This window comes from Pterocles gutturalis, unplaced genomic scaffold (assembly GCF_000699245.1).
Source record: "Pterocles gutturalis isolate BGI_N339 unplaced genomic scaffold, ASM69924v1 scaffold30318, whole genome shotgun sequence".
NCBI classification, from domain to species: Eukaryota; Metazoa; Chordata; class Aves; order Pterocliformes; family Pteroclidae; genus Pterocles; species Pterocles gutturalis.
Genome location: NW_010121415.1, coordinates 2983 through 26840, shown reverse-complemented (window position 1 = coordinate 26840; position 23858 = coordinate 2983). Strand labels below are relative to the sequence as shown.

Genomic DNA, 23858 nt, shown 5'->3' with positions numbered 1-23858 from the left:
AGGGCCCCCTCAGGCCCCCCCAAGGGTGTTGGGGGGGGGGGGTCCAACTGCTCTGCCCCACTTGTTCCAGCCTCATCTCTGCCACCACACTGGCTTGCTACAGCTGCTGCATACATATTTGCTCCTGGCATTGCTTAGCTCTCACCACAGCTAGAAAACCAGTAAGGCCAGTATGAGTGCATTCAAGCAGCAGGCTTTTCAAGGGAGCTACTGTCTAGGCATCTAAGTTTCAGCACCTACCACCTAAAATCCTGCCAGCTCCAACTGACCCACTCCTAACCTCCCATCCTGGAAGCACTGACATCCTGCTGTGAACACAGGCGGATTTTATCCACTCCAGGGCTTTGGCAGGTCTGCACAGGCCCTGCAGGCTACGCTGTGCCCATGGGAGACCCCACATCACCCCAGTGGGTCTGACTCAGCTTCACTCAGTACCTACAGCCACTCAGCCTGCTCTAGCTCCCTGCCTGCAGGGTTACCCACTGAAACCCTAAAAAAAGCCCTCAAGTCATTTGGGCCAACTCAAAACCACAGTTTTTCCAGAAGAGTTGGCCTGCAAGCTGTCTGCCTGGGAGGGGAGATGAGAAGAGGAAAAAAAAACCACACTACTTCCAATGCAGCAACAATTTCTGGTGTCAAGATACCAAAGTGAAGCAGCAAACATCAGGTAATTACTCAGATTTAAAAAAATATCTAAGTGCAAACAACTAAGTATTTTTTTACATCCACAGGGGAAATTTTAACTGAAGGGTCAATGCGATTCCCATTCATCTGCTCATATAGAGTGGCTCCACTGTCCAGAAGGCTGCAGTTAGCAGAGAGCTTCTGGAACTTTTCATGCCTCCACTTGCAGCTGCAAGAGAAGCAGATGCCAACACTCCTTTGCAGGGGACAGCAAAAAAAAGGTACTTTTGAATAGAAACTCAGCTCTGACTTTTGACTCACTGCTGCAGCTTTAACAACTGGATTTGGAGCCAGCATGCTCCATCTTTGAGCATGTCAGCCAAACGCTGACAGATTTAAGAGCTTTGTAGAACAGTCTCCATACTGGTGTGGCACTTGTCCAGATACAGGCGCTCAGGTTGCTCTCTAGAGAAACAACATTTTACGAACCACTCCTCCTTAGTTGAGCTTTCCCTAGTAAATGCTATCAGGACAATGCTGCTGCAATGTGTCCTTAGTTCCTGCATCATCCTGCGGCCCCTAAAGATACTGCAGTTTCAGCTCTTCAGGCCAACTGTGTCCTGTAGACCCCAAATTACCTTATAAATCCAGTTACCAACCATTGAGCTATGACATTTAACATGAACTTACCCAACCTCACACAGATCATGCCATCACAAAAGCTTTGGTTCACAGCACACACCTTGGGAAAGGTGCCCCAACAGCAAGATGCCCAATGCCCAACCCAACCAGCCTCAGAACAGATTTTATTCTTCCCTGGGCCCATTAGACTTGCAATTTAAGATTTTTTCAGCACCCGCTCAGGCCCTGGAAGCATACAGCTTTCTTCCCTGCATAATTTACATCCATTTAAGAATTAGACCTTCCCGGTAGCTTTGACCAAGCCCATTTTATAAGAGATGGACGTAAAGATAAGCCCTATGGAGCCTTCAGAGAAAGGCTGTGGGTAAATAAACCACCTTGCCACTACACTGATGACAAATGACACTTCAATGCCTTGAATAAGACCTTAAAATAAGACAAGAACTACACACAGAGCACCTACTGAATTTATTCCTGACAGCTGGAGTTGACAAAAAGCTCTGCCACCATTAAGCTGTCCTCTGAACAAGTCCTTCTGCTTTAGCTTGGGTCTGCAAGAGACCACCTGGCAGAACAAGTTAGGAGAGCTGTGCTTACACTCTTCTCTCTTTGGAGAGTCAGTTTTAGTCAAGTTATCTGGAAACTGAGCCATCCCCAGAGCAAAAAAACCTCTCACCTTACAGCTGTCCATGTCCTTCTGCTCAAGATCTTTCTCCACAGAGGAAGAAAACAGCACTTGCCATGGGGTGACAGACATCACTCAGCCTCTTCGCAAGCCTGAAGGCACACATAACTGTGCACGCACACAAGAAACTCCTGTAGAGCAGAACAGCGTGCCAGGCCCCAGATTCATACCTTGACGAGCAACAGCTGGCACCTGCATGCTTAATGCACAGGCAGTTTGACACCACATTTGGCAGTGGCACCGAGCGCTAGACGAGCACAGGCACATGCTTTTTGAAGTCATGCAGTGAACACATTTTTCAGCCTGAATACATATTTCGGCCTTGGAAAGCTCACTGCAGGGCTGGAGAAAGGCTAGTTAGAAGGTACCAGGGCTTGCATGAGCAGGTCTACCATGGTGAGCCCTTTAGTGGGTCACTTTTGCCAACTGGCACCACCAGCAAGGTTAGACAAAGCAACATTTCAATCTCCTGAGAGAAATACCAGAAGTTTGTCTCCTGGGAGCTTGCTTTTGCTTCCACTCAGACACCTGCCGTGCCCAGAGGCTGTGGAGCCAGATGCACATTTGGGGCATGGTAGCAGAGGAGGGAAGCAGCACGACCAAGGCCCTGGAGACTGAACACAATGCAGTTTCTTTTGTCATTCTGTCAAATAAGCTTGTAAAGAAAAAAAAAAAAGGCTGATGTCCTAAACAATAGCCTGCTGCAGTTCCAGAAAAACAGCTTGTCTGCAGTTTTTAACCGCCCAGCCAAACTCTACCCTGGTGGGGTGGGAGCAGGCTGAATGTTTTAGTCAGCCAAAAAGCAGCACCTCCTACAGACACTAAGCAACTCCATGGCAAGAGAAAATATTTGAATGTCTGAAAGGCAAAATGCGCACCTTCACCACCTCCTCCAGCTCCAGTAAATGTCTCCGTAGTTATGGCAGCAGCACAGCCAGCCAGGCTACCAGAGGGAGTTTTCCCCTTCCATCACACACGAGCACCAAGCTGCTTAAAACACCACTGTACAGGGGAAGGGGCGACTGATACTCCAGACTAATCTTAAGCAAAGTTTTAGCACTTCATGCCTGCAGCTGTGGGACCTCACACTGCCTGTGAGAAGCCAGCATGGGGAGCGCAGGGGACACCAACCAAACCAAGCCCAGCAGAAGCTGCAGTGACAGTTGTGGGGCTGCAGCACATCGTACAGGAAGGCAGACATCAGATTCTCCCTTCTATTCACTCCTCTAACAGGAGCTACAGGGAAGACCCAGGCTCCTTCCCGCAGGTGCACAAAGAAACAGGGAAAAGCTGCAAGAGGAGGAGCACAAAAATTTCTTCCTCTTACGCAGCCATGGATACCTCCAGAGGTTTTGTCCAGCTGAAATCCTCTTGATTTAATTATACTCCCATTGCTCCCATGGAGAAAAGTCACCACTGCTGTAAGAAAAGCCACCTGAAGACAGATGCACACACCCTCTCTGGAGCTGTACATCACAACAGAAGTCTCCATCGTCTTGAATCAACTGCCAACTTTCAAGAAAAGCAGCTCCCAGAACTACAGATGTGATCAAACCAGCAGCGACCACCATTTAAATAGGAACTGCAGCACAGCTTTGTTTCTGAACTACAAAAGAGGAACCTGTGCCCTGACGGATTCTTCATTTGGGGCAAAGAAGAACTGAGGATATTCAGGCAGCTATTTCTGGTCTGCTAAGAAGGGGACAGGGGAATAAAAAAAGGCAGCATGATCCCACAGCTGAACCACAGAACTAGAGTCAGGACACCTGAGGTCTATTCTTGGTTCTGGCACCAAGATGGTAAGTCACTTCCCCAGCATGCCCTGAAAAATGGAAACAGCAGCAGAACAAGGAACACAGGGAAGCTTACTGCATTAATGTTTGAGAGCACAAGCCTTCCTCCTGCACTGAGAGAGCGGGACCCGGCTGACAACAAGCCTCACTGCTTCCTGAGGTAGGGAACTTACTGTTATGTTTCTGGGAAGGGAAAACAGATGGCCAAGGTAAATATAAAAATCAGTAAAGACAGCTAAAATACGAGTCAGGGCACAGGTAATTGCATTCACTAAGCAGACTGCCACAATTGCATTAGTCTTTAAAAAGAGCAGAACACTGAAATACAGCGGGGCTTAACATGTATCAGTCCCAGAGAGATTTAAAAGCCAACATATTGAGGTCAAATTCCGCACAACAAGCTTCAGCTTTGCAAGCCTCAAGAACAAACACTTCTATATTTAAAGTACCAAACTCCTCTCAATTATCTGCTGCAACATCCAGGGTGCAAACTCTGCAGCATGTGTTACTTTATGTGCTAACAAGGACAAGACTGACTCATTTTCCCCACACAACTGCATCGTAATTTGTGGCGGGTGTTGAATCCATCAGGATTCCACCTTTAGCAGAAGGTATATTCTTTAGAGGGCGGCTGGGGGGAGCAGGCTGTTGGCCAAACCCCTTCAGGGAAGGCTGCAGTAAAGGAAGAGCTAAAAGAGACAGGCTTTAGTCCCAAATACAATCTGATTTGAGAAACAGCACACACAAGCCTCACTAAGGCACTTGGCTGGCATAAAGCCACAGATTTCATCACTAGATTGGCACAGCCAACACCACCAGTGATGCCTGCAGGTTCCCAGTTACCTTCCAGACCTATGTACACCTCAGGTACAGAATGACAGACTGAGGGGTTTGCCTCACCCTTCCCTCCACACTCTGGCTTAACCCAGGACAGAGATAAAACAAGCCAGAGGGGCAAGGAGGGAAGCCGGACATTTCCCTCTGGCCATCTGAGACAAGTGGTGCTGTGTCTGAGAGCAGCCTCCAAGCCGGCAGGAGTGCAGACATCACCTGTGATTCAGCTGTTTTGCCAGCACCGAAGGGACCACACAGAAGCCAAGTGCACACAGAGACATGGATACAGGTGCTGAGATGGAAGACGCATCACTAGCCGAAGGTGCCCTGCCCTCTGTGCACACCGTTTGAGAAGCTGTTAATTCAGCCTGCAGTGGTACCATGCAGTGACAGCTCAAGGACCACGGCACGTTTTGGAAACACTATTTCAGAGCCAGCTCAGGGGAGGTGCCCATATAAACAGGCCTTGTTTCAGGAACACTGAAACAGCCCAGGAGTTAAGTTTCAGAAGCTTCTTGGGCTATGCTGCTGTTGCCAGCCTTCAGCAGCTTTCCTGTCCTCCAGCGGATTTCCTATCCTGCTTTGAGCAAGAGAAACCAGGAAGAAACTCCAGCATCTGCTCCCACCTTAGGCTTAACTCACAGAGCTGGGGAAGGGAAGGAGCAGGCATCACTCCCACCTTCTGCTACAGGCAGCCCCAGCACACTGGCAGAGCAGCTCCAAAAGCCGTGTGGAAGTCCAGGCAGTTCCCTGACCCAGCTCCAAGCGGAAGCATGCAGAGCTGCAAGTGCTGTGGAGTTTATAATGATGGCACTGAACCAAAAAGATATTCAGGGCCTCTTCTAGAGAAGCACTGTATTACCACTGATGAAGATGCAGCAAAGCCTTTCAAGTCTGCTTTGCCCAGCAAGCAAACATCCCATCCACTGGGGGCTGGAGGAAATCCTACCTGCCCCATCTCTCATTTTGACTGGTACAATTTTGGGGATTAATCTTACCCCAGGCCAGAGCTTGCACACACCTAAACCACCCTGTTGCTACCTCCAGTATCAACTGCAATGGGCAGACTAAGTTACTAGTTGCCTGGGGTAGCTCAAAGCCAAGAACAGCAGCTCTGATGCTCTCCTCAGAGGGGAACTCACTTGTTAAGGCTCACTGCAGGAGCTAGTCGAGAGACACTCACTCCAAACTACAACTTGAGTCAAAAAGCTCTAAGCAAGCTCCACAAGCCCCATGTATTTGTACACACCAGCATCGCCAGGCAGCTGGGAGCATGTCAGCATGCCTACAAAGGGCGGCAATCTGCCAGTGCTAAGGCATTTTTGTCATTCCACCGCCAATGGCTTTCAGCGGGATCAGATGCTTGGGAAGTCTGGGCCTTCCTTGCACTGTCCAGTTACCTCCAGAGAGCACACAGGCAGCAAAAGCGCCTCAGGGTTACTCCGGAGGCCAGAATAAAACATCCTTCCCTGACAAAAGTCAAGGGGAGGCGTTTGGGTAGCGTGTGTCTGCTCCTGCAAGCAACCTCCAGCACAAGGCTGGAAGCTGCCCTGACCCACTTCAGTTCTATCTGGATGCAAGCAGAGATGCTGCTGAGGTTCCTGTTCCAGTTACTCAACTCTTTGCATCTTCTATCTTACAGCATCAGCATAAATAAAAATAAAACTGTTTAGGAGAAGGTCCTCAAATGGAAGCTTTAAGAGGTGGATTTAAGAGCAACTTCCATTAGAAACCAATTGCAAATTCAGTTTTGATACTTGTTTTACTTATTTGAGACCTATTTTATTCTGTTAAGGATCAAATACTGCTGCCACACGAGCAGTCTGCAGCTATCAAGTGCTCCTCACTTCCTACTCCACAGCACAGCTGGCTCTGGCCAGCAGTTGAGAAATCAGCCCATGGAGTGTGAGCAGCCCTGACTGAAACACGCTCAAGAAACAAGTGCCCATTAAGCATCCACACCAAGTGCATCCTTGGAAAAGCCCTCCAGGAGCCAAGATGGCATGGGGCAAGCTTTTAGTAAGGCCGTCTCAGGTACTCCTGAAGTACAGCCACCTTGCAGGAGACCAAGTAGAAGTAGCTCCCAGCTTTTTTCCCTTAACAGTATTATAACCTTCACAGCCACCACCGCATCGATGCTTCCACTACTAATCCCTGAACAGCAGGCAGGCTGCTCCAGAAGGACCAGGGCTTAACACACCACTGCTGGGAAAGCTGGTCTTCATTTCAAGGCAAAGGACACTGAGAACATAGGGTTTCAGGATTCCCACTGCTAGAAAGTCTTTGGTTACCTGCTTGCCTGAATTGGGTGAGGGTCTGAGGCCAGCAAGAGGTGGTCTGGCCTCCTTGCTGCAGCACAAATAGCCATACCATCATCAGTAGGAAGGAACCTTTTACGGAGTTTTCTAGGCAGACTTGGGCTTAAATTTGAGAAGTGAGTCTCACTCAGTGTGAAGTTCTCCCTCCCTGGACCTGACACTCCCCTTTCATTAGAGAGCAAAAAAAATCCTTCTTGGATACTCTGGTGGCAACCTAGAGTTATCCAGATGCTGAGCTCTCCTCTATCAGAAGGAACCTCTGAAGCTTTCCTCTAGCACAGGGAAAAGGATTTTTATGCAGCCTAGCAGGAAAATGCAGTTCAGAGTTATGCTGCTGTTTGAGTCAGATATCCAGGGGGCTTCCCTCACCCAAATCCAATCTAAGGTCCTCCTCAAGCTCTGCAGCTGAACACTCAAAACACCACTTGAGGAAGGCCAGCAACTGCTGTGCTGCATTTCTTAGCAACAACCACCCCCAAACTGATTAGCAACTCATATCATGGGTTCTCAGGTGCCTGCCACCACACACACAGCATTTCCCAAGGACAGCCTGAAAACAGCCCATCCTTGGGAAGCAGCTCATGCATCCCTCCTGCTGTTATTGTGAAGAAAGGCTAGTAGACTGTGACAACAACCATGCTTCCTTCTGTGCTACAGGTCTTTTCTTTCATCCTTCAGAGACAGGGTTTTGCCTTGAAGACTTCAGAGTGATTCCTACTCATCACAGAGGCCTCAGCTACCTGCCAGGCAATGCACAACAGACTGCCTGCAGTTCTAGCCTAGCAGATCTTAAGCAACTACAGATTATCAGCACCTTCAAGCCTACTGTGGAAAAGTTGCCATGCACTGGGAAGCAGAAGAACCAAGGGCTGGAAAGATCCAGCAGCACTTCCCTACCACAAGCTGCTTCCCCAGTACCAGATTGACTGGAGCTGTAATCTTGCCAGCTGGAGGATGAGACAGCAGCAGCCACCCCAGAGAGGGCACAGACAAGGCTAGAGCTGCAGACTCAAGATCAAATCCAAGATAAAGCTTCAATCTGTTCCTGCACTGGCAGCTTTAGGGTCACATACCAAGCAGAGAGGCAGATACAGCAAGGTGGTACATCCAACCATCAGGAAGAGCTCACCGGCTCAGGCTGGCCTCACCTAGAGAGGCTGACATCCTCTCCAGAAGAGCTGATCCTTCTGAAAATGCCCTTGCAGGTTAGCATTGCAAACTTGGTGTTAACAGACTGGTTTTGGGATTATTTCCCAGGGGGGAAGTCTGCCTGTCCCACATAGGGTTAGTCTCAGCCTCCCGATGTAGGGCAGGACAGACCAGCCAGACCAAGCAGCTGGCACACAGGCTAAAAAACCAGCCAGGGAGACCCAAAATCTGCACATGGATCTGCCTGTGTACTGCTGTCACCTGTTCTCCAGGCAAAAATTGGATCGAGACCCCATTTGCTTGTGTTCCTTGAAGAATAGGGCAGTGAAGGTAAAGGATACCATCAAGGGCAGTCCCATCTCACTGCCTCTTAACCCCTCCTCACCTCTGCAGAGCAATGAAATAGAAGATCTTAACACAAGCATCTGCCTACTGCCAGGCTACTTTAAAGAAGAGGAAACGCTGCCTCCAGAATTACAGCTGGGGATGGCAGGACTGGAAGTGTTCAAGGCCAGCTTCCTGCTAAAGCCCCTCCCCAGGCCACAAAGCCAGTTTCTGGGACTTGCTGAAGTCTTTCCAGCCTGACAGAGCTAGTGGCAGCAGTGGGTTTGAGACGCCTTTCCTGCTATGAGACAGCAGTTCAATCCTCCAGCCAATAAACGCAGGCAGCTCCAGCCTGCAGCAGCCACTGCCTCCCAGAGACACTCTCTCCAGACACCAGCTTCAGGGACTGGCACAGCAGCCGGCACTCTCCAGGGCTGAGCACACATCCTCAGGGCGTTACAGTGCGGGACCAAGAAGGAAAACTCATAACAAATAACATTGTTTGGGTGCAAGGGATTCAGCAGCCCTTTGGGAAGGGGGACGTAGGCAGGACTGGAGTTTACAAACTGTCTCTGCTGCTCTCCAGCCTCCTCTGACACAGCCCCAGCCAGTGACAGGCACCTGATCCTACTGCACCAAGCTGCACGGTGACACCGCCCCAGGAGCACAAGGTGACACCAGAAGGGTTTGCAGCCAAAGGTCCTTCCCAGGCTGAGAGAGTTCCGCACTGGCAGGGAGTACAAACAGAAAAGGAGGTCCCAGCTCATCAGTACTCAAGTACAGGCACTGCAGGGAACCACATCAGCAATATTTTTAGCCTGCTTATTAGGTTTTTTTTTTTGCATTTCCACCCTTCCAGACACCTCCCCATGGGTCTGTGCAGCTGAGTCACTGCTGGAACCTTCCAAACGCTTGGGTGCCAGCAGCACAACAGCTCTGGTTGGCAGTGCTGTCCCTCCCCGGCCCCTAGAGACAGCCCAGCGCTGACACAGCCTCACCTGCTCTCAGGACACCCTGATAAAGACCCCAGTCCCAAGACTACGCCAGCTCCAGACTCTCAGGCCTCAGCACTGGGCATCAGGAGTGCCTGGACACAGCAACATCCTCTTCACATCCTCCCTCTTTCCATCACAGCACAGCTAGGCCACCTGGAAGTGCTGGCATCTGCCACCTCCTCAGATGTGTACAGCTTTAAGACAGAAGAGCACTCCTCCACCACCCAGAGTGTGTTTCACAGCCTTTCAAGAAGATGCTTCTGAACCACAAGATCTCCCCTCCCAAGGAGCTCCACATTGCCACTCCAAGGCCCTCACAGAAGAGAAAAATGAGGGAGGTGTGGGTAGGCTGAAGCAATACCACAGCTGCACACAGATCACAGACTTTCACTTCTCCAGACAGCCTACACCATCCCCACAGCTCTCCAAGCAGGAGCAGCCCCAGGCCAAGTAGCACTCCTGGCCCAGCTGCTGCACACCTGTGAAGAGAAGGTGGGATTGGGGGGAAGAATGGGGTCTCAGGACCACAACACTCCCACACCTACAGGCCAGAGGCTCTTCTGCAGAAGCAACACAGCTGCATTTAGGCTGATTTTATGCCCAAACCCCCCCTTGTGTACCAAGGGGAATACTAGGAGTGAGAAGGGAGGAAACAAGCCTTTCCAGGGACTATTGGGTGCCATCTTCCAGCAGCTGTTGCTACAAGTTGTCACAAACACCCACAGGGTGCAGATCACCCCAGCACAGAGCAGTACCTGGGGTTAGTTTTTTTTCTCTTCCCAGGGCTCTGCAGCAGGCTGAGCTCCAGCACGATGTGCTGCAGTCAGCGGGGGCACCTGACACCAGATAAAGCCTCAGCGAGTAGGGAGGTCACCAGAGCACCTTCAAATCCTCTCCAAATCAATCTCCCTCCTGAAAGCAGAAGCCTCTCCACCCTTGACAGTGAATTCCCCCCACCATCATGGTCCACTCAGCCCCACCACCCAACCAGCAAGGTGGAAATCCTGCCACAGGCTTGTGTGAGCACTGCTCTCCTGCCTGCCAGCGTGCTGCAGAGACATCCACGCCTCTGCCAAGACAACCTGGCAAGAAGCCGGCCAAGAGAGCACTGGAGACAGCTACAGCAGATCAGGTGGGGCTGAGACATCCACACAGAGCAGCCGCCTCAGTGTGCGACAGCCCTTGTTCTGCAGCACTATTGTGCACCAAGCCCTGGGCGTTAGTAGTAGCAGGGATGTTGTCTGCTTTAAGCATGCTCTTTACATTAAAGAGCCTATAACACAGGTGCAGTGCCCCACAGTCTGCTAACAACCATAAGGGGCTCAGCACACAGCTCTAAGGCTGTGTCCAGCCCTCTGCACACTCAACTTTCATTTCTCCCTCCTCCTTGAAGGTTTTGTCTGGCAATGAAGGAGGACAGACACCAAGTGTGTAGTATTCCCACATTCATTCATTAGGGGAAGCTCACAGGAACATGTGCTGGAGCAAAGCAAAGCTTAATACACTTAATAAAGGTACCAAAACCTAACTGCAAGCAGACCCCAAGTGCCTGTGGTAGGGCCCACATGCTAAGTCTTATGGAAATCAGATGTAGAAACTCAAGTGAGCTGTGGCAATGAAGCTGTCATTTCCAACTCCACTCCCCCATGAGTAATTTTTTTTTTTTTAAACAATTCACGCAGCAACATTCAGGGCTGTCCCAGAAGCTCTTACTATCCTGAGGGCAGCATCTCCTGGACATCAGAGGTGGTCAACAGCACCCCTTTACCCCCCACCCCATTTATGTGGGAAAATCACACTGCCCAAGCCACCCCAGAAGCTATCTACATTCCTGTCAGCACCAACTTTACGCCTGGGGCCTCCTGTGTCACCCCAGTCTGTGCAGAGATGCACTACCCCTTTTAACAAAGCAGCAGCATGCTGCTATAAAGGGATGAGTTTCTGTAGCAACCAGGCTGAACTTGTACAAACTCTGCCAAAGCACTAGATCTTTCCATGGACTGATACTTGAACGAACACACCACCATTTGTGAAACTGGGATTTTACAGCCCTCAAAGGCCGGGAAGCAAAGGTTTCCCTCTGTTTTACCCCCCCTGCCCTGTCACCAGGCCAAAGAGACGCATTAAGTTTGTTCTCAAAGCACCCCTCCGTAAAATCACAGTAGGAGAAAAGAAGGCTGGTGTCTCTGGAAGAGTTAACTAAACCCTGCATCACTCTGGGGGAAGCACCCAGCACCCCCAAAACCTCCCCAACTGATCTAAGCTGCAAAACCAAACTGGAGAGGATTGAGGGGGAAGGGTGAGCCAGCCAGCAGTGTGTGGCTGAGAGCCCACACCCTGCTGATCACATAGGTCTGTGCTGGACCAAAAGAGTTAAAGCAAGAAGCCATTCCACTGCATCTCCTTCAGCTCACTGCAAGGAGCAGATCACTATTTTGAGTTGAACGTGGGAGGGGAGAAGGATCCCTCCAAGTCTTCCCCCCAGCCTGAGAGCTGCTAGCTGAAGTTGTTAGTCGGGTGCTGCCTGTGCCTACCACACCCCACACGCAGTTTGGCCAGCAATGCTGCCCTAGCACAGGAGTGAGCCATGCTGCCTGGACTTTCACAGTCAGGCTGTGGGGGGGTCCCTCTGCAAGCACACACACCCCCTTCCTGCAGAGCTACCTGTCACCAGGAATTTTCTCAAGCTGTCAGAGCAAAGTTCAGCCTCCTGACACCACACCCCCCTCCCACTCCCTTCAAACGCAGTGAGAGGATTTCTCCTCAGTGAGGTTATTCCTCTACCAGCATTACAACACCGAGCAAAAACACAAGCCTGGGCACTTCTTGTCTGCAGTGAACTAACAGCAGAGCAGAGGGGGCTGTGGCACAGCCAGCCACAGCCTCCCCAGCTCAACTGCCACATTACACAGGCATTATGGGTCAAGAATCCCCCCCATCAGTAACTGCCAAGCACCCTGTTACACAAGCAAATCTCTCTGCATTAGCTTGAAACCAGCCAAAAATAAAAGGAATCCAACAACTGTTGCTGCATGTGTCAGCAAACTCACCGGACTGTGTGCTGGTTTGTGCTGCAGCATCAGAGTCCTGGGTGCTCCAGGGTCTGTCCCACCCTGTCAGGTTGAGGGACTGCAGGCCAAGGCACAGATCGTTGGTGTCTGGGAGGCCACGGGAAGACTCTTGCGTAGATGTGGGGAAAAGCATCCTGCTTGCCACTGCTTCTTCAGAGTCCTGGAAGTCTGCTCAGATTGAGAACAAACAGAAGCTTGAGAGTTCAGGGCTGCTTTTTTTTTTCTTTTTAAAGAAGGAGTTTTTTTTCCAAAGCGTTAAGCCCTGAGCCAGGTCTTGTGCCGCTCTAAAGCCACAGCTTCTGCAACTAGCAGTTGCACCCCAAAAGGGAGGGCTACCATATGTCCAGAAACCAGCCCCCCACCCCCCTCAGCCCCTCCACCTTCCTATCCCGTCTGCATTACTGACTGGGTCAGCATGTGACCAGGCTGCTGATGCTTACTGTGCTGACAGTGACGTCACTCAGCCATGCAAGAGAACTGCATCAGCTCTTACAAAATAAAAGGTAAGAAGAAAGGATAAGATTTTTCCCCCGAAAAGACAAGACAGCAGGCAGGAGAGAGGTGCAGCTCTGGTAAATCACAGGAGGCAGGCAGCACAAAAGCAGGGCTCCACAATACGGCACAGCAGACGACGGGCTCGAGACAGCAATCCCCCCAGCAATGACGATCGCAGCAGCAGCGACAGAGCAGACAGTTAGTTTTAGTGCTACCCAGCTCTCCTGTCCCCGCCTCCTTCCACCCACAAAACCCAAAAACACTTTAGTCCTGGCCAGACTCCAGCTTCTGGCTCCAGTTCAGAGCCCCAATGCAAAGCTTCACAATTCTGCTAGCATAATCTATTTGGTTCAACTTGGCCACAGTGCCTCACTGACTCTGCATTGTTTACCACTGAGTAACAAGGATAACCTTCAAGCCCCCCACTAGCTGGAGAGAAGCCCCCCCATCATCCTGGGTCCAGCCCGAGTGGGCACATCACACTGGTACAGGGAGAAGAGGATCAACCAGAGTGCAGCACCTAGTCCACATCAGGAATTTTTCACGGCCTGTTTACCTTCCACCTTCCTGGTCATCCCCCCGCTTTCCCATCCCTCCCCTCCCCCGCAGGGTGTTCACAAGCTCTACAGTACTGGAGACACCGGATTCTTGCCTCAGTTGAAGCCTGTGCCAACAGCCTAAAGGAAATACAGCAGGTTCATAGTCTGAGAATTCCAGTTGAATGCAGGGATCTGGGGGCCGATGAAACCACAAGATGCTCAGCTGCATTACCCAAAATCTGACTCAGAGGGCATTTAGAAGCCAGCTCCCAAGCAGCAGCAGCTGTCTCCTCCTCCTCCCCCTGCCCCCACACCCTCCCACTGTGCTACACCTCACACACACCACTCCAGACACTGCAGTGACTCCAGCCTGTCACATTATCCCTCACATGCAGCCCTGGCCACCCCAAACAGCCTGACAGTGCTCCTGGCCTCCTTTTCCACATCCATGCCCACAGCCTGTGCCACTGGGTCACCCATGACCTAGCAAAGCCCAGGCAAGGCCCAAGGTCAGTCAGTACCACAGGTGAGATGCAGGCCACTGCCACCACTGGATGCAGGACCCTCACCTTCACCCCATGATGATTTGGGGAGCACCAGTGTTCCCAGATGACAGCAAGGGGGCTGAAGGCGGGAGGAGACTGGGTAAAACCATACCTGCTGGCAATGTGCTGCCTTCCCCCTTCCCAGATGCAGCCTTTTCCACAGGACTTCACTGGGACAGCACCCACCAGGGTTTTTCTACTCCCCTAGTAGTACTAGTACAAGTGGAGTACCACTTCAGTCACATTACTATCAAGGACCTGTAACAGCAGCAAATATTCCTCTAAAAGCATTGTGCTGCATCTTCAGCGGGGGTATTTCACTGAATTAACTCTTCCAGCATAGTTTTCAGATGGCTTGTTTTGGACAGACCTTAAAAAACCATTTCTAATGCAGCTGTAGGGAAGAGAGGATAAAGGCACACTGCTCAGACAACTCAGTTCCCACAGCAACCATAACTTGCCCATATGAATATGTAACATTTCAGTGTTTATGAAAACACGCAAGTGCTGTGCTCTAGCCCAGATTCCTGGCAGCAGGAGACTACCTTCCCTTTGGAGACCAGGATCTTGCTAGGTTTTATGCCATCTTCAAGATTAACTCCCATCACGCTTCATCTCCTGGGAAATACAGACACAAACCAAGAATATAGACAAGCAGAACTCAAATCGCACCCAGAGTCCCTCATCCAACATCTTGGATGAAGCCCCCCACTGAAGAAATAAGGAAAATAGGGAACAAGTTCATCAGCAATGGGAAGCCCTCACTCCACAGCATCCAGCCGCACTTTCCCTAGCTATCTACATTTTTCAGGAAATAAGCTGTTTTGTTTAATTGAACCCAATCAGATTCAAGTTCAGAAGATCTATGTTTCCCTCTGATGACTTCAATCTACATCAAAGACAAGCTTCCTGCAATTCAGTTACAGGTATAGCTGCTGAAGCACAGTAGAATTTGCTTCGCTAACCAGCACTTTTTTAATTAGTCTTTTTCCCATCTGAAGCAAACAGCCAGCCACAAGCCTGCTTCCCCTTTAATGCTCCCAGCCATGCCAAAAGATTGATATGGGTCATCAAGGGAAAACACCAACTTAAAAAAAATAGAATTTAAGTGGATTTCTGGCATAGTTATTTTCCAATTCAGAGCCTGGAAATTTGTTACAAAGCAATTAATTGTTGATAGTAGTGAAGACTAATAGGATACTGGGGCAGGAAGAATTAATTTCCTGCAAAAATTCAGTCTAAAGAGGCATAACTTGAAGTTATTAATAAATAAACATCTACCAAATATTAAATAGACACAGCCTAACCCAGCCCAAATGCTTCACTTCAGACTTTTCCAAGCCCCAAGAACCAGCACAAGTCTTTCCAACCTGGATTTTTCCCTGGAGTTGCCACTGGAAGCCAACCATCCTGGCAGAGGGAGCCACACTGAGCTGGGCTCATGCCTGAACATCTGGGAGAGACTGAGCTCCTGCCTCCCCAGCCAGTTAGGTTTGATTTCAACAGCATCATGAGCAGAAGTCATTAGTAAAATGCTCTCATGCAGGTCTCAGCACAGGCAGCAACCCTGGATGACATCCTCCTCTCCGTCCAGAAGATTCCCTCGAGCCAGGATGTACTGCAGCACAGGCTGGACACCTTTCCGCACCACCGCCTGGAGGGAAAGCTGCATTTTTCAGACTTCAAATGTTAGCACTGCATTTAAGACATTTCAAAGGCTTCTTAAAGCTGAGAATCTTCAGAGTTCAGCTCTTCAGCTGCAGTTAAGCTCTACCAGCCCAGAAAGCTTACACAAGCTGCAACCCCAGCCACTTGTCCACCCCAACACTCCCTCCCCACTTACACCAGTTTAGGTAGATTAGTTTCCACACAGGAAGCTGGGTTGGGGAGCTGATCTAGTTAAAACCAAGCCACTGGGAGTTAATTTTAAGCCTGCCTCATTCCCCTGATCTGGTACACAGCAAGGTTGCAACAACTAGGCAGCATTTGAAACAGGAAAATATTTAGAAAATTACAGCCTAAGCCTGTGCAGAGAGGAGAAGCAGGGACCAGCACCAGGAGCTGCGACTTACAGGCAGTTTGCAGCAGGCAGGTTAAAGAGCATGGGGAGAGACAAGCATGATTCAGCCCCTGTCCCAGAGCAGCAGCATCCCTCTGCCTTCAGACTTAGTCTTGACAGGTAATGCTTAATCCAAGCACAAACATGTCTGAACCTTCTAGACCTAGGCTACTTGGAAAGCCAGCTAAAAATCCAGCAAATGGGTTTTATCTTAAAAACCAAGAAAATCTAGAGAAAGGCAGCAACAAAATGGTTAAGCAAATGTGAACCAAAGCAGCTAGATCCCACTCCTACCGCCTCCGCAGCCATTAAGATGTCGCCCTTTGCTCCCACGTGCTCGTTTCCAGCAGAGCCTGAGTAGAGGAAGCCCTCCACAAATGAGGCCCAAGTGTAGGGAGGAGGTGAAGCACAACTCAGCTGTAAGCCCTGTTCACTGACAAAACCACACACACCTGTGCCCAGATGCCTTACGGACTAGAGCTCTGATCAAGGCCCAAGTTCCAAATCAAATCTGGAGAAGGAAGAGGCAAGGTGAGCATTACTGCAGCCTTCAGGTCACACATGGGAAGGCAGCTCATGGAAGAAGGATTGTTTTGCTTTACTTTCCTCCAGTTTTAAAGGCTAGGAATTGCATCCCTGAAAACTAAGTTTCTCATGTACATTTTGTACACAAGACAAACAAATCTCCAGTGAAAGCCTTTAGAAGGTGAGCCAATTGTATTCTAAGGTACAGTGGGGATCATCAGGGGCTTAGAAAAGCTCTTATAAGGCACAAACCTACTAGTTACAATAGCTTTTCCTGATACACAGCTCAAGATTACAGGGGAGATGCTTAGAAATTCCTCAAGTAGAGACATCTGCAGCTGCCTGACCTGTTTCACAGCCAGATGAAGGAGTCTGCTGTATTCCAGCGACCACAAACACTCAAACAGCTGGCAAGCAACTACTTCAGAAACTAAGGAAGAGGGCACTGCAACTAGCCTTGCTGCTCTACCTACCTCTTCCAAGAGTAAGTTTGCCACAGGGCAACACCAAAGCCTGAACAACAGAACAGAGTCAGGAAAGCTGCTGGACCTTCAGCAACACCATCCAATTTACAACTGCTGCTGCAGAACACAACAGCTCAAGGCCAACTCCCTGCTCTATGCAGAACACCATGGTCTGCTTCCATTTGTAGATCTGATAAAACAAAATATTTACTAGAGCTACTTTCCATTAAAGCACTGTGTCCATGTAGGCAAAGGCCCACCAACTCCAGGCAAGCATGGCTACAATTTGGGTCTCTGCATCTTACAACATTTTGTCCTCCCATCCAAGACCACACACACGAGGTCAGCTGCAGCCCTGTCTGGCATGCTTCTTCATGGCTGCAGGGCAGTCAAGGACAAAGGAACTTACATTCTAGTAAGAGAGAAAACTTTTTTGTTAGCTAAACAGGTGATAGGTCATTAATTGACAGCAAACAGGAAGCCTATTTAGTCATCAGCTAGTCTGGGGCTGCATTGTCTTCCAGTTTTCCTTAGATAAAGCAGCCACTGAGAATCATTAGGACCTGATGGGCACAGCTAACAGCCTTTACACTGAACTCGGCTCCTTAGGCCACTCCCATCCACAGGAAGTCATTTCAGCATCCTCCATTTCTTCACACAATGAACTGTCAACTTATAGCAAAATAATGGCTGCTTTGTCTCCGTTAAATGAGCGGAGCTTAATGAAAGGGAAATCAATGCTACTGGGACATCTGGGGTACCTACAACCCATTTGTTTCAAGCCAGCATTGCCTTTGGTTGAAGCCAGTCAGCTTAGCCAGGTGAGTACCTGGGCATACAAAGGCTGAAGAGGGAGCTTTACTCATTGTTCTACTTAAGCTGGAAGTTGTGCCTACAGAACAAGCTTCTGATTTCAAAAGCTGGTTTAGGTTTTTTAACCAAATCTGGTAGCAGCACCTTCCACCCAGCTTTAAAGCCTGTCAAACAAACCACCTGCTACCTTAAGAAACTGGCTTTGCTCACATTCTTATTCAGAACAGCAACGAACACACAGGTCAGCTTTAAATTCGGGACACAAGAACCACATTCCCTGTGAAGCAGCTGCTCAAGGACAGCCTGCACCCTAGCAGCACTGGCAGATGGTGACTCTTGCCTCTACCAAGGCCACATTCTCTCCCACCTCCAACACCACACCAAAAGCCACTGAAAGGTCACGTCTGCCCTGCACAAAACCTTGCTGAGGAAGTTTTGCCTTTGTTCAGAGGGGACTGAAGGAGCCTGAAAGGCAAGTGCTCTGAAGCACCACACAACCCTGTCCCAGAAGCTACCAGACAGGTTCTACAATTAGAGCTTCCACCACACTGCTGCACTGTACCCTTTGGTTTGGGCTAGCAACCTAAGCCCAGCTTAGGGAACTCCTGGAGCAAGCACTGTGGTGGTGGTCAGGCTGGGCCTGATGACTCAGATAATTTGGGGAAGGCAACTTAAGTTCACCAAGGATTATCATTAACTGCAAACTGATCTTTCTAGAGATTTAACATGAGGTATGGCAAGCTAAATCTCCAGCAGCAGTCCCTTCTGCCACACAGCTCTGCCCAGATCTGGATAACTCTCCAACTGTGTCAGATCCAGGACTGCTGAATAAGCTTGTTCTCTCACATTGCTCAGACTGCTGCTGTGCTGATCTCTCTTCTCAGCACCGCCTCGCTGCACACCTCATCACACCAAGTAAGGTGTTTCCACACGTGTTTTCCCAGTAGTATTAGTGAAAGGTCATAAATTTCTGCTGTCTCTTCTCTACCACATGTAATCCTCTTAATGCTGAAAGGGGCTTCTTACACACAAGTCCAATCCAGGATAAATTTAGTTTGACCTGAGGAAGACAACTGAAAAGCTTGAGGGACCATGAATAGATTGAAGTATTTCCTCTGATGAAAAAAAAACAACCTCTTCTGCAAGCTCTCCTACCAAAAGAGTTTAAGTTGTAGAAAGACAGTCCCTTCACCTGTTACAGCTACCAATTAAGAGTGGATCTCCAGGCTCATTAAGACTGCCCAAGCTATGAGTTTCAGGATAATACAGCCTAACTACAATACAAAAGTTGTTCCTGCAACAAATAAAAGCACCAAAGGCTCCGAGGTCTTCAGAAGTGATTTAACTCAGAGCAGTGACAAGACACCACATGAAATCAAGGGTCTCTGCTCCATTGGTCACCTCCCCTGAAGCCAGGCTCACCAAAGGCAAGATGCTGATCCTGCAGAACATGGTCTTGTTCACTCAAGGGGATGGCACACAGCTCCAACACTCCAAACCATCCGCCCAGCACAGGGGGCAGACAGCAGTATTATATTCTGAATTTTAGTGATCAGCTGCTCAGCCTTACAGCCATCAGGTATGAATTTCTGCAAAAGTCTGACACAGCCTAGGCGAGGGTCTATGCCAAAGCACCTCCCCATGTGGTAATCATGGATGTCCCAGGATTCAGGAGAAGATGCTCATTAGCAACACGTCAAACAGAAGCAGCTCGTGCACTTTTCTGATCCAGAGAGAAGGAAGCTTGCAGAACTGCTGTGTTCAGGCCTGCGTTACCTACCAAGAGGTCCCGACTCCGACACCAGCAAGGCAAGGCTGGGACTGCAAGTAGACTAATAACTCTGAACTGCTGATGCGCTGGCAGATGCTGACCCGTCCACACATTTACAGCTGGTAACTGCTGGCCTGGCCAGGGCAGCTCAGGTTGTGCTCTATTACCAGTCTCTTGTAAGCCCAGAAGCACCTTCCATTAGCCTAAACAGGGAGGGCACCCAAGGCAGCCACTTCCTAGTCCAGGCTCAGCACCCAGCATCCTTGGGGAAGCAAGCAAGCCTCTTTCCATCACAAGCTTTTGTGCTATTGCACAAGAGATGTGATAGAAACTGAAAAGCCTCCTGTCAGGTTACCCAGCGCTGAGCAAGGCCCCCACACCACACAAATGGCCAGCAGCCAGCACCTACTTGCAAGACTGGCCTCAACTGCTGCATCAGGAACAAGAAAAGCTGCTTAGGATGTCTCAAAAAGCACAACTTTGGTTGCCCTGCAGCAGAAAACACTGTTTGCTAGAGGAAGCCTCCCTTTTTTACATGCAAGTCCCACCATACTTGTCCTACAAGAGGTCTTCCACAGAAGGTAGTCAGCGATAGCCTGAAACACAAGCACAGTTTAATACCACTGAAGGGAAATTCACCCAGTTTCCAATCAAGGAGCCACCTCTTAGCAGCTCCACACCAGGTAAGAGCCCCTGCTCCAGGCATCCGTAAGAAATATCATAGCAACTGACAGACCGAGCAGAGATTTACATGCAGCAGGTTGATTTCATTGCCAGGTGAATACCCCAGTCCCTCAGAGACAAGCTTTCAAAGTCTAGAAGACAGTACTGCAAATTAAAATTGATGTGCCAGCTCTAAACCCAGGCCTAAAAGCAGAAGTAACCCACATCTTCAAGGGATCAATCTGTTCTGGTGGGCAGTAGGTCCTTTATCAACCAGGTTGACTTTAGCAAGTAAGCTGAAACTTAATTAGGAAACATTCCCATTCCCATCTATAAATGGAATATGAAGGGCTAAAGCTAAGTTTTCAACAAGGCAACCAGAAACAACTCTTCCATTAACTCATCGTAAGGAGATAAAAGGAAAGTACTTTGGTTTATTTCTCTTACACTTCCAGTGCATCAAGATCAGATACAACACTGACTCCCACTGTGTCAAGGGACAAAAAGAATCTGAACAGCTCAGCACAACAGCAAATCTCTAAAAATGCACCACCAACCACACCACTGACCTGGATTAGTTAGTATTCACTATGCAACTGCTCAGGAGTAGCCAGCATATCCTCCAATACCATTTTACCAGGCACGTTTCAAGCAACGTTGGCTATAGATCCATACCTCGAAGTGAACAATTCACTTCCTCCGGGATTTCTGCAGTGCCAGCAGAGGATCACATGGCCAGATCAGCCCCTGCTCCACAGTGCTAAGCCCTTCAAATACCCAGGAGATTAAGCTGCACTGGAAGTCATCTGGTAGCAGTCATTTTGCTAGTCCAGAACTAAGTTGCACTGTGCAAGCATCAAGCAGACTCCCAGGATGCCCAGACACCTGTTCACAGCTTTTTTTACACCCATTTGATTACAATTCAGATTATCCATAAACACAAGACAACCGTGTCTCCAAGTGACTGTGATGAAAGCTTCTCTGCCTACAGCAAGCCTGCAAGGTCACCAGCTGGTGAGGTTTTTCCCCTTTACTTCCCACTTTGTTTTGGGACAAGTCCAGAGGGTCAGTTTGTTTCCAATAATGGCCAAAGCGTTTATTGACCCTATAATTCAGACGCTAGAGAAGCAACAGCAATCTCTTTCAAGTGCCCAAATCCTTGGCACAAGTAACACTGCACAGAAGTGCGCTGGCAAGAGGAACATCAGGCATCGGGCAGGTACATTTACTGGCAGATCTTGCCTACTTTAAAGGAACAAAAGCACATCCTTTATTTCTATAAGATTGGACCCAACACTCTTTGCTTTGGCACAGAGCCTTCTGTTTTGAGGCGGCTCAAGTGCAAGACAGCAGATTATGCCCACTCTCCTCAGCCTGCAGGAAGCAAAACTTGCAGCACCAATTTCATCATCCCAAGCTTGCTTTGCAAGAAAGTCTTCACCTATGCATAATGCTTCCGTGTGCTCTTAAATATGTGATTAACTGACCTGCTGCAAACAGAGTTATTCAAAATTCTTTTGCATTTTTAATGTAGACAGCAGATCAGCCATACTAACCGCTAACAGATGAATCCTGCCTCCAGGAGAGGCAGGCTGTAAAGGAGTCTTGCTGGAACTATCTACACAAGAAGTTGGCAAGTCAGGCAGCAAGAGCTCACATCCTGCCCACACGGTGATCCACAGCACTGCAGGGAGTGTAAAGCGTATGCAAGCCTCATAGGAAATACTCAGACACAAATGAAGCCCCAGTACCAAAAGAGCATTAACTCTGACTCCAAACATCTCTGCTCACAAGCACTTGACAACCACACCACCAAGAAGTACCACCACATGTTCGCTCAGTCCCACCAACCAACTCCCCCCACTTCTACCAGCCCCAGATCCTCAAGCTTGCCTTGAACCCAGCCAAAAACATCACCTGGCAGGATGTCACGTTTGCTTTTTGTGACAGGTGTGGTGCAGACTCCACTGAAATCCAAAGAGTTGTCCAACATGGCATTTATTCGACGGAATATATCTGCATTGCTGCAGGTGGAAAGTGCAGGGGCATCTGGGCTATCCCAGCAGTCCTTTATGCTCCTCCCAGTATCTTCTTTCTGGTAAAAAAGAAGAAGTATTAGTGTCAAGCAGGCCTAGTACTCACCACCCAGCTTTCAACACATTGTAGAAAGTTTGGACTACTTCCAATACTCATATTAGCTTTAGCTCCAGGTCTTAGCAACACTCAAGCAGAATTCTTAGCATTAAAAGAACAGTTAAGCAAATGGGTCAGCAATTTCTCAGCACAGCACATCAGACCAGGACCACCCCAGTCAAACAGGTACCAGCTTATCACAGGGGGATGAACTCCTAAGAGCTACAGCACCCAAACTAGTGCAGTTGCTAACAGGAGCTCCCTGCTGCTTTTCTCCAGCTCACTGCATCACTAGAGCAGAGATGTGGTTAACAAGGTCATGGCCCTTCTTCCCAGAACCAGCCTCCTGACACTGAGGGACAAGGGAGATGCTCGTGGTCAAGGCAGCCTCCACAAGAAACCACAGTACCTCCTCCTGTACATGGTGGAGGAGAGCAAGGCTCACTACCATCCATATTTGGGAGCTCTGAACAACATCTGGGAATGGCCCAAGTCAGCAGCTACACAATCACTTCAGAAAACAGGTTTGCAGAAAAAAAAATTACCTTCCAGCTAATCAAACATAGGCCCAAACCCTGAGGTTCACCTTGGAAAGGCAGAGAAGCAAACCCTGACCTTCCCTTTAGGTAGCAGCTCCTTACCACAAAGAGAGGTTACTCAAAACCTGCTTTATCACAAGCCTCTACAGGCACTGATCTACCTGCACCAAGGTTTTGGGACCATCCAACAAAATCCAGAGCTCTTGTAAAGCTTCCTCAAAAAAAAAAAGCAAACTCCTCCTGGTTTCTGGTGCTGGTCCAGAGAACCAGCAAGAGCAGCTGCTTCCCCCAGCTCTGCTTGCAAGCTACTTCCACATCATTTCAGTGCAGCAGCAACAAGCCTCTACAGGCACTGATCTACCTGCACCAAGGTTTTGGGACCATCCAACAAAATCCAGAGCTCTTGTAAAGCTTCCTCAAAAAAAAAAAGCAAACTCCTCCTGGTTTCTGGTGCTGGTCCAGAGAACCAGCAAGAGCAGCTGCTTCCCCCAGCTCTGCTTGCAAGCTACTTCCACATCATTTCAGTGCAGCAGCATGACAGTCAAGCTCTGACAATCTAGTCAAAAAGCCACTAAAATTAATCTCTAACCAGCATTTTTGGACCCAAGGCAGGTCTTCCCACCACCCAAAACCCACTGCAGAACTCTGCTCCTGAACATGCTGAGCAAACGGTATCACTATCAATTAAGAGCCACATTAAAGTGAAGAGCAGGAAGGCACAACCTCGCCAGTGTTGGCCTCCAGAGCAGAATCCTTGCCATTAAGTAAATCTAGTTAGAGCCAAACTCAAAGAATTGAATTGCAGCAAGGCTGGTGAACAAGCCCCTGCTACTCCAAGACACACAGAAGCCTGTATCTCTAAATTGGGCCATTTGTA

At 49.1% G+C, this 23858-nt stretch overlaps 1 protein-coding gene across 4 annotated transcripts in view; it reads right to left on the bottom strand.

Moving 5' to 3' along the window:
* CPEB1 (cytoplasmic polyadenylation element binding protein 1) overlaps nucleotides 1-22399 on the bottom strand; it is a 33824-nt gene extending 11425 nt beyond the window's left edge. For 2 of the 4 annotated variants that reach the window (XM_010077238.1, XM_010077239.1), the window contains exons 1-2: nucleotides 22227-22399; nucleotides 12415-12603 (exon numbers count right to left, since the gene is read on the bottom strand). In XM_010077238.1, coding sequence (XP_010075540.1) covers nucleotides 12415-12603; nucleotides 22227-22302 — 265 coding nt within the window. In that variant the 5' untranslated portion in view covers nucleotides 22303-22399. Of the gene's footprint in view, nucleotides 1-12414; nucleotides 12607-22226 lie in introns of all 4 variants that reach the window. The other 2 variants (XM_010077240.1, XM_010077241.1) reach the window with 2 other exon arrangements.
* Between the last annotated feature and the right edge of the window lie 1459 nt (nucleotides 22400-23858).